At 37.0% G+C, this 20468-nt stretch overlaps 1 protein-coding gene across 1 annotated transcript in view; it reads left to right on the top strand.

The window, feature by feature from the left end:
* Positions 1 to 20468, top strand: part of Pgk (phosphoglycerate kinase) — an 84924-nt gene that overhangs the window by 35575 nt on the left and 28881 nt on the right. Inside the window, exon 3 of the mRNA XM_072296499.1 lies at positions 1220 to 1364. Coding sequence (XP_072152600.1) covers positions 1220 to 1364 — 145 coding nt within the window. The remainder of the gene's footprint in view (positions 1 to 1219; positions 1365 to 20468) is intronic.

The raw sequence follows: 20468 nt of genomic DNA, 5'->3' as shown, positions 1-20468 counted from the left end.
CCCGCGCAAATTAGTCGCAGGACTACAAAGAACCCCGTCCCGTGGAGACGGTAACTGGGAAAAATCCCAGAAGTTTCATTCCTGCGATTTGAACTTGGGACAAATCCCATGAAATCGTCCCGTGGAGACAAGGCCTACGTCAAATACGTGCTTTACCAACAACGGGTTGTAACAAATGTATGAATATATCATTTCAGAAATTTTGAGTCTTTAGATTGGATGCCCTCATAGGTCATATAAGCTGCATGACCTTCCCTCCAAAATTACTGACATGTCCATACCTTCTCATACATGTAGGTTCTTTAAGTCAGATCAGCTGTCTTCAGTTCAGTGATGAAAGTAAATGCAAGAATCAAGTTGACAGATTCTCTGCCTCACTCTTTGTAAGGGTGATTTTATATTAGTGGAAATAGTGAAGTTGCCAGTTTAGTTTTTACCGTTTTTAAAGATATACGACAATTAAATTGAAAAAGAATACAATTGTTGATGAAAATCTTTTCAACTTGTGACCTTGCATTGACACATGCAAAAAAGTATGAGATATTATCTTGACAAATACTTCTATACAGTAAAATCTTCTGTCGATTACATAACCGACAGGACAATCCTCTTCCTGTTGGTTATACTTGAAATCGACATCCCATTTTATACGGTCTAAAAGCCTTAGTGATGCAAATTTCTTTTTACTTTTTGCATGAATCTTATGCTAGACCTATGGTTTCAACCACCTTGAATCCAATGCAACATGGCCGCCTTATGATTAAAATCACGAACAAATTATTTCATTCCAAAAAGAAGATACAAATTTTTACTTCAAAGAGCAATAAAAACACCGAAAAGCGTTTATAACATTACTTCTTGTTACAATTTTAACCCAAAAAAATATAATGAATAAACGCGATTGAAATGATACACAGGGACCAATTTTTCTTGTGACATCACAAAATCTGTTGACGCAATATTTTCCGGTTTGAGACGGGGTTAATCTTTTGGCGACTTTGAAATTCCTTTTCTCGCCTATTTGATTCATGAAAAACGAAAAAATGCAGGCATTCTCATTTTTTATGCACTTTCCAATAATGAAATTTAGAAAAACCGTGCGACAGCCCTTATTTAGTCCTAAGTGCCTGTGGTATAGCCAAGAACTGAAAAAACTGTGTGGATTATGTCTGAGGTAGCTCTATTCTTTTCCGTTGTATGATATTCATTACTTTTTCAGGGACATCCTCTTCCTCAATGACTGTGTTGGACCTGAAGTAGAAAAAGCTTGTGCTGATCCACCCTGTGGTTCTGTTATTTTGTTGGAGAATCTTCGGTTCCATGTGGAAGAAGAGGGCAAAGGAGTTGACCCATCCGGCAACAAAGTAATTTTTTTTTAAGAGTTAGCAAAGCATAATCATACTTTATAATATAAAATCATTAGTGTAACGAATAACACATAACGCTGGGTGTGTTCGTTACACCTTCGACTCTACTGCCCACGCCCCATTCTCTGTGGTGCAATGGCGTTTGCGGACTCTAATACATTGATGGTGGTGATTGGGTAATTATGTTGCAGGGCCATGGCGTTTGTGGATCAGAGAGTTTCAGCGGTGGCAATTGCGGACAGAAGGGTAGGTACTTACATATTCTACCCGCCACCCCTGCACAGTGTACTAGAGGTAAGAATGGGCCACCAGATAAGGTCTGAACTAATAGAGAAAACCACACACTTGAACCATAATCTGGGAACAGAAAAAGCCCAATATTAAAAAAAGTGGAAATTTTAAAAGCTGGTGCCATTCACTACCAATTTCTCATGCTGAAAGTGAAAATGGGATGTTCAGAAAGTGCGGAAAAGAAGGAGTCAATCGTCATGTATGATAGTATTGAGGAGGCCTTACAAAAATATTTTTCAACTAAAGATCGCCAACCAACCTACGGGTCTTTCTACTTCATGTCGTTAAACTTACAACGCTTAGATCAGAGGATAATCATACTTGCAAACCTCCTTTAATGAACGTTTATTTACTTATTTAATTATTTTTTCGGGGGGTTTACTGCAAACCAAAAATTACTACAACCTCTTAATATTTATAGGTCTCTCATGACCGACAAACCTTTCTACTTCATGTCGGTTACTTAAGATTTTTTGAGTCATTTAACGTCCACAGAAAGTAATCCAGCAGGGTCTCGCTGTAATTTTTTTCTCTGGTCTACAGTGCAGAGGTAGGGGGCCAAATATGTAAACATCTACTTCCTTCTGTCCGCGATCGCCACCGCCGAAACTCTCCAATCTGCCAACAACACGGCCTTGCGCCGCTTTCCGAAATCGCCACCATCAATGTATGAGAATCCGCTAACGCCACGTCTGCAAACGCCACCGCACCATTCTCTATACCACTGGCAGCTGGCACTCATGTAGGGCGGCAATTGCCCGGTGCCCGCCCTGCGCATTTTGCGCCTACTTAATCCGCTACCACTCATCATACACAGTTCTTACTCCACCCTTACCGTCACATCCGTCTTTTTCAGGCTTCTTTTAGGCCTGTTTACACGGTTAGGGTGGGCCCGTGGGCCTTAAAATTGGCTCAATTTGGGAGTCGCCAATACATTGTTGAAAGGTGAACCTTCACCGGTGGTGTTCTGGATCAACGATCATCACCTCTAAAGACTTCATCCCCCCCTCCTAAAAACGCAAATTCGAATACATCAGGCGCGTGCTTTACGTTCGTGCTCGTGCGCTTGTTTTTGTTCATTCTTGCTAGTATGCTTAAGCGCTCTCGTTCTTGCTCTTATGCGTGCTAGCGTGCGTTCTCACATGCGTATGTTCGTGTGCGCACGTCCGTCTTCGCACGTAATATCGTCTTCAATATCAACGTAATTAAATTGTGAGTAAAGTTGAAGAAAATTGAAAGTTGAGAATAATTGACCGGCATTTCCTTTATTTACGTCCATGTGAAGGCCGGGAACGAAAAACACCCATCAGTAAAAGTTGTAGATCGTTGTATTAGTGTTGATTTGGTACCTATATTACCTCATAGGTTCACCTTTAAAATTGAGGGAGCTAAAGGGCAAAAACGGAGCGGATCGACGCGCGGCCGCCTGTGTTTTGAATCGTAAACTGGCGATATTAGGTGGCACATGATGGCAGTGATGGTTAATTCAACTTTGCTCGTCTACTTACGACCAAAGTTAATCATTTCCATTATAAAGGCTCTTTTCTATGAAGCGCCATGATTGGCAGTTTTCGATTTATTTTTTAAATGTTCACTAATTTGTCCTGGCGGCCATTCTAGTAATACTTTAGGCTTTTTGGACGATTTTTTAAACCTCCGCCCCTTGTAAAGCAACAGTGCAACTACTTTTCAATCCCCTTTTAAATCAAGTAACTGCCCTAATCTCCCCCCCCCCCCAATATTCCAGAAAATGACAGAGAAAGTGTGAAAACTGGCCGACTTTTGGTTTGTATTCAAAATTATTATTTTTCTTTGAAGTGGGAGGCTCACGTAAAACTTGACTTGATTCCCGTCCCCTTTCGTAAGACCCCATGAGCCAAACCTAGACCTTACTTTTTTTAACTCATGCGTTTTCTATAAAGAGTTTCGTAACTGTGTGAGGCTCTCGTAGTACTTATCTTGTGATCTCTCACGCTACGTAAGACCCCGTGAGCCAAACTTAGGCCTTACCCCCCCCCCTCTTTTTGAGTAGCTTAAGCAAGGTTTTTTGTGTAGGGTAATGTTTCAGGCTTGCGCTCTTCAGCGTGTAAGTTACGCAACTCACCAAGCACGGGCCTGCCTGCAGACTTTATCTCTGAACTCACCTTAATACCCCACAAGGCTCGATGAGGGGACTCCATTTCAAAATATCAGGAGGCGACTGGGCCCTCAAATCCGAGGGCTCTTCCTCAGTGCGGCCCTTCATTTACGCCTTTGCTGTAGACTCATTCAAATTTTTAAAACATAATAAAAATCGCCTTTAGTCCTCATTTCTGGAGTTGATACTCGCATCTGGTTGTTCATTGAAGCGTGCTAATAAAATTTTGGATAAAAATAATTTTTTGTCCTCCCCATGCCCTAGAAATGGTAAATACACACTTGCGACCGCAATTTCCGCGATTTTATAGATTACTTCAAGTGACTTTGCAAACATGCATAAAATCTGCTTCCGGTTTTTGGGGAAACATTTTCATAATAAATCAAGAGCAATTATTGGTTTTCTAGATGTCTGGTTTCTTGATCCATGTGTAAGCTTCTCAATATGGCCTAAATCTCTTCATTTTTACTTTCCACTAATTATCAACCCAGCTTGGTAAGCATGGAAAAAATGAGGGTTTTGTTATTTCTAAAAAGCTTATTTATAAGACGTAAAAAGTTTGTAGCAAATATTTTGCTAAGCAGTGTTGGTACTAATATCAAGGTCGTAAACACGATTTTTATCGACTTTGTAGTGATTTTCGTCTAATATTTTTAATAAAATGGTAACCAGGCAAAAATTGGGCCTTCAATTTTCAAAGACTTTTCAAAGTTGAAAAAGAGGCTTTTAAAATTCCATTTAAAAATTTCAGTGTGACCCCGTGAGCCGAACTTAGACCTTGTCCCTCCCCTCTTGTGAAACTTATGTGATACTCAAACAGTTTCCTAGTTCAGGCCAAGAAGAATAGAAAGTACCTACCCCGAAAAATAGAATTTACCGAAAGCAGATTTTATGCATGTTTGCAAAGTCACTTGAAGTGATCTATAAAATCGCGGAAATTGCGGTCGCAAGTGTGTATTTACCATTTCTAGGGCATGGGGAGGACAAAAAATTATTTTTATCCAAAATTTTATTAGCACGCTTCAATGAACAACCAGATGCGAGTATCAACTCCAGAAATGAGGACTTTTTTTTTTTTTTTTTTTTTTTATTTGCACAAAATAAAGAACAATGTACAAGAAATTGCTATTAGACTTACTTGAGTCTTTTAACAGCTTATTTTAAATCTTAGTGGCTAAATTATACTAAGTTGTTATTGATTTTAACTTAATAACTACCTAAATTTATAACAGGTGTGTGAAATAATAAAACATTTTTATTACAGAATAAGAATGTCTTTTTGATTTATTTGGGTTACGACGGGCTACCCGTCCAAAGACCTAGTTACTCCTGATATGTCCAAGGATCATAAGGAGGCACGTGAGGTTGATTATGGGAAAAGTTTTGAAAAACCCTGGATTCCAAGCTCAAAGGTTTTCCTGCGTTTTAGTCTTCTCACATTTTCACTTTTTTCCAGTAAGGCGAGGGCTTCTGGGTTTGGGTGATTATGTAGTCGGTTTTCATAAGAGGTATATAATTTAGTGATATAATCCTCTACTGAATCGATGTTGAGGTCGGCTCTTATATCTACGTTCCTCTCATACCAGCGTGCTTTAGCAATGTTTCTTAAGATTTTCATTTGGATAATTTCGATTTGATTGAGGTTTGTTACGGCTGCGCAACCCCACAATTGGCAGCCATAGCTCCATATCGGCCTCAACATCGATTTGTAGAGTAAAAGTTTTAACCTTAAATCCAATTTTGATTTTTTCCCAAGTAGCCAAAACATGTTTAGAAATTTGAGTTTTACTTGTGCTACTTTTTTTTTAATATGTTCTTTCCATCTGAGCTTGGAATCCAGGTGTAATCCCAAATATTTAGAAACTTTTTCCCTTGGAATTATATTTTCTCCCAAGTGTAGGGGTTTGTGGATGAATTTTCTATTTGTAAAAACTACTTCAATGGATTTTGTAGCATTGAGTTTTATTTTATCGTTTGTTGTCCATCTATCAATTTTATTTAGATGTAATTGGACATTTTGTCGTGCCTCCCTATAACTCTTGGATGAATCCATCACGAGCGTATCGTCGGCATAGATTCCCATCTTCCCTTCTCCTCTCGGCTGTGGGATGTCCGATGTAAAGAGAGAATAGAGGAGGGGGGATAGACAGGAACCCTGTGGAACTCCCGCTCCTATTGGTCTTAAGCTGGAAATGGCATTTTCATATCTTATTCTGAATTGTCTTCCTTCTAAAAATGAAGATAAGAGTTCCACGTGATTACATGGGAGTATCTTAAATAGTTTCTCGACGAGACGCTCATGCCAGACTCTATCAAACGCTTGCGCTACGTCAAGAAAAACCGCCACACAAAATTTACCCTTTTCTAGAGCATTTTCTATGTAACTGGTGACTCTGTGCAGCTGCTCAATGGTCGAATGTTTAGCTCTGAAACCGAATTGAGCATCTATTATTAGGTGTTTTTTACCTACTATTTCGTTAAGTCTTTTTATGTATAATTTTTCAAATAATTTACTTATAACTGGAAGTAGAGAAATTGGTCTATAAGAGCTAGTTTCTGCGGGGGATTTATCTGGCTTAAGTAGTACGAAAATCTCTGCGATTTTCCATTGCTGAGGTATATATTTTATTTTTATAACTGCATTAAATATGCAGACCAGTTTCATGATGGCTTTATTCGGTAAGTTTTTAAGAAGTAACCCTGAAATTCTATCAAAACCGGGTGCTTTCTTTATTTTTATTTTGCCCTGAATTTCTCTTTTAATTTCTGAGGGAGTTATAGTTTTGATTTTTGATGGCGGTATTTTCTTGACCTTTTTGGACTTCGGTGGTGACTCATCACCCACATTTTCAGATTCATGTTCACCCTCAATTTCTGCGAAATTATGAGGTTTAAAAGTGTTTTCGAAATGGTCTGCTAGAATTTCTGCTTTATCTTTATCTGTTTCAGCCCATGTTCCATCTTTCTTTTTGATAGGAAAATTGAGTTGTTTTGGTCTTTTAAGGTATTTAGTTGCGGCCCAGAGCGTGTAGTCTTTATCTTTTTTATCAGATAATGACAACAAAAATCTTTCGAATTTGTTATTTAAAAAAGATTGAGTATGTTTTCTAACTAATTTGTTCAACCTGTTAAAGTGGGCTTTGTCTTCAGGATCTTGGGTATATGAGTATTTTCTTTGTATTTTTCTCTTTGAACGAATTAGATTTAAAAGATTTTTAGGAATTTTGTATGGTCTAATTTCATTGATGGCTATTGGAGTATTAATTTTTGCACAATGTTGGATTTGCTCCACCAGCTTTTCTGTCTCTTCATCAATTTTTGCTGGAGTGTCTATTTTAATATTGTTGAAAATTAATTTTTCTAGGTCTTCTCTAAATTTGGTCCAGTTTGTTTTCCTGGAACAGATTGCTGGAGGTTTGTTGATAAGTATAGGGTTCATATGAATAGTTAGATTAATTTTTGCATGTCCAACTATTGGGGAATGGAGAGTATCACAAACTGTTTTGTTTATGAGATTTAGGTTTTTAAATATAAAAAAGTCTATGATGTCGGGCTTGTGACTCTGATTATATGGAAAATTGGTGGGTTTACCAGGTGAAATGAAATTACCGTTTATTTTTTTGACAGCTTCAAAAAGATTTTTACCTTTGGGGTTTGTCAGTCTAGACCCCCAGATAGGGTTTTTTGAATTAAAGTCACCGCCTATTAAAAAAGATTGTCCTAGTTCTCTGAAGAGTTCTAGGAAATTTGCGGTGGTGATTATGTTATTTGGTGGAGCGTATATTGATGCTAAATTAAAGTCTCCAATAGCAGATGGCAGTTTGATTACTACTGATTGGAAGATATCTGTTTGAATGATTTTGATTAAATTATGCTCTATGTTGTTTTTAATTAAGATTGATGATCCTCCTCTTTTTTTGTTGGAGGGATGGAAAGAGTTGTACATTTTATACCCTTCGAAATATCTTTTAAAATCGTTTTTGGTGAACCATGTTTCCGATATGAGGACGATGTCCACACCGAAGTCTCTTAGCGTCACGTTGAGTTCCTCGGCCTTTGTCCGTGTCAGTCCTCCGCAATTCCAAGCTATTATTGTCAAAGCTTCCGTTTTGGCACGTGCTTTTAACTTGATTACATCAGTAAAGTCAATGTCGTCATTTAGATCTGTAATCGATAAATTATCAATATTAGTGTTTGAAAAGACATTCATATTGTTGATTACAAAAGACATAATAATAAGACAAAATGAGAAAAGACATATAAGATAATGAAGATATAGAAAAGGAATCTTTCATCTCCTGCCTGAGGTTTCCATTTTGCTAATTTTGTTATTTAAGGATATAATTTGTTCGTTTAAGCTCTCTATTGTTTTTAAGAGCGTTTCTATTAATTTCTCTGAAGGATTAGCGTTTCCTTGGGTTGCTTGAGCAAAAGTTTTTTCCAGTTTTTTTGGTTGGGAATTTTTTATGACTGTTTTAGTTGTATGAGCTGAGGTTGAATTTTGTTTTTTCATTTTTAGTTGCTTTTTTCTGGTATTCTGTAGTTCTTTTGCTACAGGGCAGCCTCTATAGCTTGCTGGGTGTCCGATGTTGCCGCAGATTGCGCATTTAGGATTTGCAATCATCCCTTTATGCTCACATTCATGAGAATAATGTTTGCCAGCGCATTTTACGCAGCGAGGGCTTTTTTGGCAAAAGTTTGCTGTATGGAAATATCCACAGCACCGTTTGCATTGAGGGATGATTTTGGGGTTAATTTTAATGGGTTCTATTTTTACGATTGTGTGCAAAATTGCTTTAATATTATAGATTTTTTCAGCTGATTCATTGTGATCAAAGTCTAGTTGATAAAGAGGAATTTTTATGTATTCGTATTTTTTAATTATTTTTTGAGGGGGGTTGTTATCTGTGTTTTTAGGTTCGGAAGGATTATCTTTATTTTCTGTATTTTCAGTTATTTTATTTTTAATTTCTATTCTTTTTTGCATACAAACTGCTGAAATGATTTTGAAGTTTTTTTCCTTTAGATCTTGAACTATTTCATCGGGATTTAGGGATGTTGGGAGTCCTCTACACATAACTTTTATATTTCTATTATTTTTATCAGCATGTGTATACCATTGGATATTATTTTTATTCAAATTTTCTCTGATATTTTTGAAAGCTGTTTCAGTTTGAGGGTTTATCTTCCACATGTCGTCTCCAAGAAAGCGAATCATATATTCTTCTTTCTCAGATGCGACTTTAAGAATTTTTTGCAGGTTTTCAAAAGATTTGATTCCAATAATTTTTATAGGGGGAGGGGGTAAGGTTTTTGTTTTAGTGTTATCAGATTCAGTTTTGTTATTTTTAGGGTTTGTGGTATTTACAGAGTTATTTGAATTAGAAGACTTATCTATATTGGAGCCGGAGTTGTTGATTTGTCCATTTTCCTTGGTTATTTTGGAGGCCTGGTTGTTTATCTTCTTGAAGATTTTTCTCCTGCTTCTGTATTCCGGATCAGAGATCTCGTCTTCGGAAGTTGAGGAGGGGGAGGTTGGTTTTGTTCGTTTCTTCTTAGTTTTTTTCTTGTTGTAGTCCACTGTAATCCAGCTGGTCTCTTGCTTAACTATCTTCTCTTCAGAATCTAGGCTTGACGAATTTTCTTCTTCGACAGACATGTTATCTTCTTCATCAGCTAATTTTTCTGCTAAAATGTCGAATTTGCCTGAGGAGGTTGTATTTTCCTCATTAGGTTGGACATTTTCTGCTAAGGATTTGACTATCTTTGTTGTTTTAGATCTTATCTTAGCTGGGCTGTTCGAGGCTTGGTTTTCCAGAGCGTTTAATCTTTGTGAGAGATTTTGGATAGTTTTTTTAAAACTATCATTTTCTGCTTTAATGCTATCATTTTCCCTTTTTCTGTTATCATTTTCTGATTTGAGAGTTTCGAAAATGTTAACAACTTGAGCTGCGGCACTTTTAAGTGATAGAATATGTATTCTATCTTCTTCATTTGAAGGGATAAATTGATGATTACAACTTTGTTTTAGGTTTACTATAGCTGAAACAGCCGATATTTCATCGTTTGAAAAGGAATTTGTTACCTCTTCATTTGTGTTTATGTCCTTCTCGTTGGCAGAGGTAGGGTGTGGTTGTTGTTTTGACATCTTAGTTTTAGGCATTATCACCTGATTCACTTGTTGCCACCCCGAGTGTGGCAACAGTTTGTATTAGGAGCTTATGGCATAATGCCCATTTAAGTTTGTAAATGTTCAACACTGTAATGATTGAGCTGCACTGGGTTTATCAGATTAAATCTGCTGATAAGAGAGCGTTTCAGTGAGAGAGGTCCGCACAACACAGAGGTTTTATCTGAACTCAGAAATGAGGACTAAAGGCGATTTTTATTATGTTTTAAAAATTTGAATGAGTCTACAGCAAAGGCGTAAATGAAGGGCCGCACTAAGGAAGAGCCCTCGGATCTGAGGGCCCAGTCGCCTCCTGATATTTTGAAATGGAGTCCCCTCATCGAGCCTTGTGGGGTATTAAGGTGAGTTCAGAGATAAAGTCTGCAGGCAGGCCCGTGCTTGGTGAGTTGCGTAACTTACACGCTGAAGAGCGCAAGCCTGAAACATTACCCTACACAAAAAACCTTGCTTAAGCTACTCAAAAAGAGGGGGGGGGGGGTAAGGCCTAAGTTTGGCTCACGGGGTCTTACGTAGCGTGAGAGATCACAAGATAAGTACTACGAGAGCCTCACACAGTTACGAAACTCTTTATAGAAAACGCATGAGTTAAAAAAAGTAAGGTCTAGGTTTGGCTCATGGGGTCTTACGAAAGGGGACGGGAATCAAGTCAAGTTTTACGTGAGCCTCCCACTTCAAAGAAAAATAATAATTTTGAATACAAACCAAAAGTCGGCCAGTTTTCACACTTTCTCTGTCATTTTCTGGAATATTGGGGGGGGGGGGGAGATTAGGGCAGTTACTTGATTTAAAAGGGGATTGAAAAGTAGTTGCACTGTTGCTTTACAAGGGGCGGAGGTTTAAAAAATCGTCCAAAAAGCCTAAAGTATTACTAGAATGGCCGCCAGGACAAATTAGTGAACATTTAAAAAATAAATCGAAAACTGCCAATCATGGCGCTTCATAGAAAAGAGCCTTTATAATGGAAATGATTAACTTTGGTCGTAAGTAGACGAGCAAAGTTGAATTAACCATCACTGCCATCATGTGCCACCTAATATCGCCAGTTTACGATTCAAAACACAGGCGGCCGCGCGTCGATCCGCTCCGTTTTTGCCCTTTAGCTCCCTCAATTTTAAAGGTGAACCTATGAGGTAATATAGGTACCAAATCAACACTAATACAACGATCTACAACTTTTACTGATGGGTGTTTTTCGGACCGGCCTTCACATGGACGAAAATAAAGGAAATGCCGGTCAATTATTCTCAACTTTCAATTTTCTTCAACTTTACTCACAATTTAATTACGTTGATATTCCGAATGATGGTTTATTTATTTATTTATTTATTTATTTCAATTTCAACGGGACAAGTCCCAATTACATAAAACTTAAATAAAAACAAAGGCAACAAAATATACAACAGAACGGGCAAAGAGAGTGTGACTAATAAATAACTAGAACTCATTCTTTCACCAAAGACTGAAAATTTGAGATACTTCAGCCATAAAATTGGATCCATTCCGTACGGCTATTTGCAAAATCTGAAATTCTGGGAATAACAGATCTATGCTTCCAGATGACAATATGTGAGGGGATAACAAATAGACGAATTAAAGGAGGAGTAACGTTTTGGGCCTTTTCCGGCCCCACCTGGATTTTGCTAAATGTTTCATATTTTCAAAGTACTAGTCTTAGGTAGACTCTGTGTCAAATATTAGACCGAACGGAGCCCATGCAAGGGCGCAGCAGCGCCTCAAACCCAAAATCCTGGAATCAAAAAACAATTATTTTCGTCGACTTTTTCGACTGTTATCACTCTTCCAGCACATGATTCTTATGTATTTTTTTGCGTACTTTTTGTTTCTGGCCTTTTTAAAGGCCTCCGATAAATTTTAAGGGGCCTTATGGCCTATTGTTGCCATTTTTGGCCCATTTTTAGGGATTTTTTCCATTTAACACATTCAAAACTCAATTTAATCCTAAAATTGTGTACATTTTTGAAAAGTACGTAAAAAAATGAATAAAAAATGTTCAGTAAAATTTTTTCCTATGTTGTCAAATTTCCGAGAAAATTGGTCCCAAAGTGTCAAAAACGGCAAAAAATCGATAAATCGCCGCGTCTAAGGTTCAAGAAAGTGGAGTACATTTTTCATACTGTACCAGATAACAGCTCTTATCCATCCATACAACATGTTAAAATATCATAGTTGTACCTGGATTCCCACGATGTGAAAATTGACTGAGATGTCGATTTTAGCGGCCTTTTTATACTTGAAGGTAGCTTTTTTGAATGTTTTTCGACCTTAGTCACCCTCTATGGGTGTGTACTATATGTATTTTTCTACGTACTTTTCATATCTGGCCATAAAAATGGCTTCCTGTGAATTTTAAAAGGCCTAACGGTCCATTGTTGCCAATTTTCACCAATTTTTAGTTGTTTTTTCAAGTTTACGTGTGTGAAACTTAATTTAATCTAGAAACCGTGTACAATTTCGGAAAGAACGTAAAAAAATACATAAAAATGTGATTTGTACCTTTTCCCTACGTTGCCAAATTTTCGAGAAAAATCGTCCTGAAGCGCCAAAAATGCCAAAAATTGGATTAATCATCACGTCGAAGGTTCCAAGAAGTGAATTTCAAGTTTTCTTTCACTACAAATAACGTATCGAAAATAGAAAATTGCAATGCATCTCAAGGAACATGTAATGGCGCAGATGAACGTGACAAAACGGGCCCTCAAGGTGCTTTTACTTTATCCTTCACTCCAGTTCACCTCTTTATTCCTGTAACCTCGAGATAATCCTTGGTTCTGAAGATGCTTACTACAGGCCAAATATACCGAACAACAGAAAATGCGTGGAGAAAGTGTCCGACGATCCACATGAATGTCATAATTCACTTCTTGGAACCTTCGACGTGATGATTAATCCAATTTTTGGCATTTTTGGCGCTTCAGGACGATTTTTCTCGAAAATTTGGCAACGTAGGGAAAAGGTACAAATCACATTTTTATGTATTTTTTTACGTTCTTTCCGAAATTGTACACGGTTTCTAGATTGAATTAAGTTTCACACACGTAAACTTGAAAAAAACCCCTAAAAATTGGTGAAAATGGGCAACAATGGACCGTTAGGCCTTTTAAAATTCACAGGAAGCCATTTTTATGGCCAGATATGAAAAGTACGTAGAAAAATACATATAGTACACACCCATAGAGGGTGACTAAGGTCGAAAAACATTCAAAAAAGCTACCTTCAAGTATAAAAAGGCCGCAAAAATCGACATCTCGGTCAATTTTCACATCGTGGGAATCCAGGTACAACTATGATATTTTAACATGTTGTATGGATGGATAAGAGCTGTTATCTGGTACAGTATGAAAAATGTACTCCACTTTCTTGAACCTTAGACGCGGCGATTTATCGATTTTTTGCCGTTTTTGACACTTTGGGACCAATTTTCTCGGAAATTTGACAACATAGGAAAAAATTTTACTGAACATTTTTTATTCATTTTTTTACGTACTTTTCAAAAATGTACACAATTTTAGGATTAAATTGAGTTTTGAATGTGTTAAATGGAAAAAATCCCTAAAAATGGGCCAAAAATGGCAACAATAGGCCATAAGGCCCCTTAAAATTTATCGGAGGCCTTTAAAAAGGCCAGAAACAAAAAGTACGCAAAAAAATACATAAGAATCATGTGCTGGAAGAGTGATAACAGTCGAAAAAGTCGACGAAAATAATTGTTTTTTGATTCCAGGATTTTGGGTTTGAGGCGCTGCTGCGCCCTTGCATGGGCTCCGTTCGGTCTAATATTTGACACAGAGTCTACCTAAGACTAGTACTTTGAAAATATGAAACATTTAGCAAAATCCAGGTGGGGCCGGGAAAGGCCCAAAACGTTACTCCTCCTTTCGCAAAGATCTCGGAGAAACATGAAAATGAATGTAGCTAAGAAGAATAGGAGAATCAATAAAATTATTAACAAGTTTAAACAAAAACATGAGATCATAATAACGCCATCTAGAGACTAGGGAGCATAAGTTCAGATGTCTAGCAATATCTCCATAAAACTGATCATGGATTCCTAAGGAGCTATTAGTGCGATCGGATGCAAACTTTAAAAAACTGTGGCGAACTTTTGCAAGTTTACAAATGTTATGGGAAGTATGAGGGAACCAAATAGGAGAAGTATAAGTTAAAATTAGTAGCACTAAAAACTTAAACAAAGAGAGAAGAGACTGAGCATCCTGGAAAGGCGAGGCAGCTCTTCTAAAAAAGTAGAATTTTCTATAAGCTTTACCAACAATAAAATCAACATGGACATCTAAAAGTAAATCAGGATCAAAAATAACTCCAAGATCTTTCACATTATCAAGACGGGAAATGGCTTCATTATTAATATGATAGGAATAAGTCTCAAAGAGAGGTGACCCTCCACAGAACACCATGAAGCCACATTTATCAACATTAAAGGACAAACCATTTATAAGAAACCAAAGTGTAACACTAATAATATCTGACTGAATGAAATATAAGTCTTGTAGGGAAAGAACAGATCTATAAAGCTTAAAGTCATCAGCAAAAAGCAAAAATTTACAAAATCGAATAACAGAACCAACATCATTGATGTATACTATAAATAAAAAAGCTTTCATATGAGATCCTTGCCCAACGCCAGAAGGAGCAAGAAATTCATTAGAAAGAAAGTTGTTGATCTTGACACCCTGTCTTCTGTCTGTTAGAGCAGAGCGGAACCAATCCAAAATAGAACCCATCAGACCATAAGCTTTTAATTTGGAAAGAAGCCTTCGGACATAGACAGTGTCAAACGCTTTACATAGATCAGTATAAATTACATGAGTTTCATGGCCTTGGGCAAAATTATCAGTAATATTATGTACTAGCACTGCCAAGTTAGAAACAGTAGAACGCTTTGGCACGAAGCCATGTTGTTCTTGGATGATGTAAGGAAATAAATAAGAAGAGGCTTTCTTACATACAAGAGAATCCAATAATTTAGCTAAAACATTTTGGACACAGATAGGTCCATAATTTCGAACATCAGCTTTATCACCCGAATTTTTATGAAAAGGAACAACATGGCTTTGACGCCAACTAGAAGGAAATGAGCCTGTGTGCAGTGACTCATTGAATAAGAAGTAAAGAGGGAATAATATAGTTCCAGAGCATGACTTGACAAAAAAAGGGTGTAGCCCATCAGGACCAGCAGATGCATCAACTTTGATACTTTCAAGAGACCCACGCACTTCAGCAATAGAAACCTGAATTGAACTAAGAGAATCATCTGAGAAATATTTGTTAAAGTTATCTAAGGAATTATTATTGTATACAGAGGCAAAAATCTTTGCAAAGAGGTTAGCAATACCTTAACCTGTATCAGCTTTCTCATTATTAAGATGCATGTCAGAAGGGATATTGTTACAAGTTTTTGATTTATTAACAAATCCAAAGAAACTTTTAGGATCTGACTTGACATTACATTCAATTTCATGGACAAATTTCTTAAATTCTTCAGTATGAATACGTTTAACCAGGGATCTTTGTTCTTTAAATTTCAGGAAGTCATACTCGGGTCTAGATTGAACATAAATTTTGTGCAGTTTTTTCTTAGTGGTAATAGCGTGTTCCAGATCCCATGAGAACCAGGCAGGAAACGGCGTTGTTTTATAAGTTTTTAACGGGACGAAAAGGCTTATAATGACAGATATCTCTTTCATAAAGACATTAAGCAAGGTATCAATAGAGCCAGAATTTTTAGAAAAGATACCCTGCCAGTCAGTAAATTTGGTAGCAATATTAATTTGTTTGAAGTCCCCTCTAAAAAAATTGAACGATTGGAACTCATAGTGAAGTTTTGTGTTGTGAGGAATTTCAAAGCTTATAACTAAGGCATCATGATAAATGTCAGAGGGTATCAGAGGATTTAAACAAAGATCAATATTATAGGAATCGAAATTAGAGAAAAATAAATCTAGGATATTACCACAGAGATTCTTGAATTTGTTAATTTGGTGTAGATTGTGAGAATTGGCAAAATTACAAACTGCGTTAGCTGCAGCCCTTACATTAAGGCTAGATATTGAACCACTTAAAAACAAATAATGATCAGCCAGGAACCATTCAATATAAGGAAAGTTAAAATCTCCGGTAACCAGTATATCATCACAAAGACACTTATTAATAAGAGTGTTGAAAATATCAATATGATGAGTATAACAAGAACAATCTGATGCGGGGCGAAAGTAGGCATAACTCAACAACAGTTCTCTTTTGCAAATTTTAATGACAACGAAAAGCTGTTCAAAAACAGTGGCTTCTGAAAACAAGAGTGAGCTTAAGTATTGTTTATTAACAGCGATGGGAACCCCACCCCCAGTTTTTTTCTTACAGTCAATCATACTGGGTGTCCGTAAAGTAACCGAAAAGTGGGTATAATTTTTGAAAAAAAAAAGATAGAAGGTCGCGGTTTGTGGCATTCTTCATTATGCAAAAAGGGAAATTTTTCGATGGGGGGGTTTTTTTGGTGGACTCCCTTGGGGGGCCTCAGGGGGTCATTTTTAAAAATTCAATTAGCAACCCCCATTTTTTTAGACATGCTTAAAAAGAACTTAAAAAGACAGGGAAAATGGCGCAAAAAAAATTAAAATTGGTTCACTTGTTCAAGAGTTGCAGCCGGTCAAAATTTTAAATTGACCACTTATCAGAAAATCGCCGTTGAGCTCCAAATTACCGAAAAAACAAAAACAAATCATGAATGAAAAGTTTGAAAAGTGCCTTTTAGGAAAAGGAAAAACAACTGACGTTGTCGCAAGTTTGGATGCATTGTTTCAAAATAAAATTTCGGAAAATTCAACGTGGCAGCAAATTTGAGGAAGCGCGAAAAATGAAAATTCCAGAAACTGTTATCTTCTAAATACCCTATAGTTTAAGGAAATTAAAGGTATCAACTTTAATTCCTTTATTTGGCCAAGTAAGAGCAATAATTTGCTGACTTTAAAGTTGTCAAGCGGGGCGCTTTCAATCGTTGGAGTATGCAACATCACAGGATTAAGTGTGCTATCAAAAAATGAAACCGATGTGAAAAGGCGCTCCTCCTTTGGGATGTTTTAGAAATTTTCAAGGTCCTCCTTTTCAAAAACGATAAAAAAGAAGAAAAGAAAAATTGTGCAATTTTTCCCCAGCTAACTTGGCGAGCCAAAAAAAACATGGTTTATCCTGATAGGGTAGGGGCGGTTGACATTTTTGACATTTCTCTCTCTGAAAATCAAAAATCCAAGAATGATTTTAATTCTCTTACTCCTGGCACTCCAAGTTGGCAAGGAGGTTATCTGCTACGCTTTCAATTCCGAAAACGCCGTTCTACTCTTGATTATTATCTGAGTTGCGATTATCTTATTGACAGTTTCAACCTCACGATTTGAGGCACCGATCTTTTAGGTAACACCTGATGCACTATCTGATCGGTGACACCATTTACGAAGCTGAAATCAGTATGATAAGTTCCTTTGATCAGTCACACCAACTTTAAAGTCAGCAAATTATTGCTCTTACTTGGCCGAATAAAGGAATTAAAGTTGATACCTTTAATTTTCTTAAACTAAAGTGTATTTAAAAGATAACAGTTTCTGAAATTTTCATTTTTTGCGCTTCCTCTTTGCCGCCACTTTGAATTTTCCGAAATTTTATTTTGAAACAGTGCCATCCAAACTTGTGACAACGTCAGTTGTTTTTCCTTTTCCTAAAAGGCACTTTTCAAACTTTTCATTCCTGGTTTTTTTTGTTTTTTCGGTAATTTGGAGCTCAATGGCGATTTTCTGAAAAGTGGTCAATTTAAAATTTTGACCGGCTGTAATTTTTGACCGAGTGAACCTATTTTAATTTTTTTTGCGCCATTTTTTTTTTTTTTTGTCTCTTTAAGTTCTTTTTAACCATGTCTAAAGAAATGGGGGTTGCTATTTGAATTTTTAAAAATGCCCTCCTGGGGCCCGCCAGGGGAGTCCACCAAAAAAAACCCTCCCATCAAAAAATTTCCCTTCTTGCATGATGAAGAATGCCACAAACCGCGACCTTCTATCTTTTTTTGTTCAAAAAGTATACCCACTTTTCAGTTACTTTACGGACACCCGGTATTTCTATCACAACGATAAATGATGTAATCAGATAGTCGTAATTCAGAATCCTCAATAGAGGAGTCCAACCAAGTTTCAGTAAGAACAATAACATCATATTTCAAGACGGAACAATTAAAATGATCAATAAAGCTTGTAGTTTCTTTACTCCTCTAATGCTTCGAACATTTTGATAGTAAATAGTTAATTGAGCGGATTGCCGTTTTTTGAGTTATGACTACTAACCCTCCTCTTTTTTATTACCTGAGGAAGACCATTGGTATATTTTATAACTAGATCAGTTTCACCTCTACTAATACGGTGAGTGAGTTCAGCCCTAGCTTTTAAGTAACGCTTGCGCTGCAGAGGAGTGCTATCATGACTTATCTTAAGCCCTCTATCAAGAAATATTTTCATGTTAGAGAAAGACCAAGAGACTAGACCCGGTAAAACAGTTCTACTTTAAGAGGCCTAATTTTATCCTTGTTTTTGTTCCTTAATACCTATTCTAGATACCCTTATTTTAGAAAGGTCGAGTTCACTAGGGGCTAGTAAGTCTTTCACAAATAAGAGATCAGTCTCCAGGTTAGAATCATCACTTAAATTAAAGACAATGATGTTGGTAGATCTACGCTGTCTTTCTAAAACCTCATTAATAATAGAATCCTCATTCTTAGCTAGAGGAAAGCTGGTATGAGCTTTGGATTGTTTAATTTCCTCCTTGATATCTGCCTTAACCACTGCTATTTCTCTTTCAATAATGGTAGACATTACTTCTTCATCTAAGTGAGGCATAGCACTAGAGTTACCTTGGAGTTAAGAGCTAGATTGTAGTGTAGGAATGTCCTGTTTGACAGCTTTGAGTTCCTCTTATATCTTGTCAATTCGAGAAAGGGCAAGAGTTAGGTTGACTATGGATTCACGAAGAGAGCCAAACTCACAAAGAGCATCTTCTACCTTCTTGCTTAAAACACCCAAGTTGTTGTTGACAGGTATCGTCCAAAAATTCTTGAAAAGCCAATCCTGGATATCCATTTGAATCTGAATTACAGTCAGTACATCTGAAGACCAAATTCTGGCGTGATTTTAGTTGTAAGCCACGAATCTCTGTGGCACCAAGACTTGAGCACTCTTTGTTTGCATGAAAAAGCTTTGTACAGCAAAAGCATGATACTATAAAGTCATCAGGACCAAAAGAGGAGCTGCACGCCGATCGAGTAGACATAACTGAATGAGTTTAAGGAATGTAATGAGTCGCTTAAAATGTGCACAATTCCAGATTTTGAGGTTAGGTTTAGAGTTTGCCAGTATATAAGCACAAAACTGAGTAAGTTCAAAAGTTCAAATTAAAAAATCAATGAAGTGCTAAAAAATCACTGTAGTAAACTTGTTTTCAAAAGTAAAAACATGAACAAAACACAAAAACACATGGAACAGGTGAGGAGTAAAATTTGCCCAATTCGTTGCAGCCAGTGTTGCCAAATAACCTCAAGTGAGTTTATTCAAAAAATAGACCCAATTACCTACAGTTTCAAAAAACATTGAGCTCTTCAAGTTTATTTCTTGCTCCGTAATGAATTTTTGAAAATTTGTCCAATTTTTAACTTCATCCGACCACCGTGCGGAATCCCCCAAGCAAGGGACTCTTGGCTAAAAACACCTTTTCATATATAGAATCGATTGGGCCTAAATCCAGCCGCACGTTAATTTTTGGCCGGAAATGGGCCTTATATGCCTTCGTTTACTGGACTGTAAACCTTAATTTGGCTGACTTTGGAGGTCACCGATACATTGATGAACAAGTAACCTTCAAGATACCTTCAAAGTAACTACAAACTGCAGTTACACGTTTAATATTGACGGGTTGTCGCATCATTGCGTTATTGCAGGCCCAATTCAGATTTCTATACAGTGTCAAATACGTCAACGAGCTTTTGGCACCGTCCTGGCAACAGTGACTATTTAATTGTTCGAAAATCGAGAATTTTCATAATATCCACGATTTTGTGCTTGTATGCTAATTTTTGGCCATCAAAATGCTTCGTTTACTGGACTATTACACTAACCGTGTAAACAGGCCTTTCTTCTCTGACTTTGCAGCATGAAGATCCTCTACGTCTTTTTGTGCTACCTTGTGCTCTCATTATACCTGTTTTTTTCCTCTCTTTTTTTGTCCTAACCTATTATCTATTTAAGTCTTAAAATATTTGAACGATTTCTATTATTTCTTTTTATTTCTTCACGTTAAAACGGGGACATAGTTCAAGGACCTTCTTAATTCGCCAAACCCCACCAGTGAGCCTGTTAGGGGAAGACTGCGTTGAGCACTTTGACCCTTTCCTTTTCCTTCAGGGTTTCGGAAGGGTTTT

This window comes from Bemisia tabaci, chromosome 2, assembly GCF_918797505.1.
Source record: "Bemisia tabaci chromosome 2, PGI_BMITA_v3".
NCBI lineage: Eukaryota > Metazoa > Arthropoda > Insecta > Hemiptera > Aleyrodidae > Bemisia > Bemisia tabaci.
This window is presented reverse-complemented; position numbering and strand designations above follow the sequence as displayed.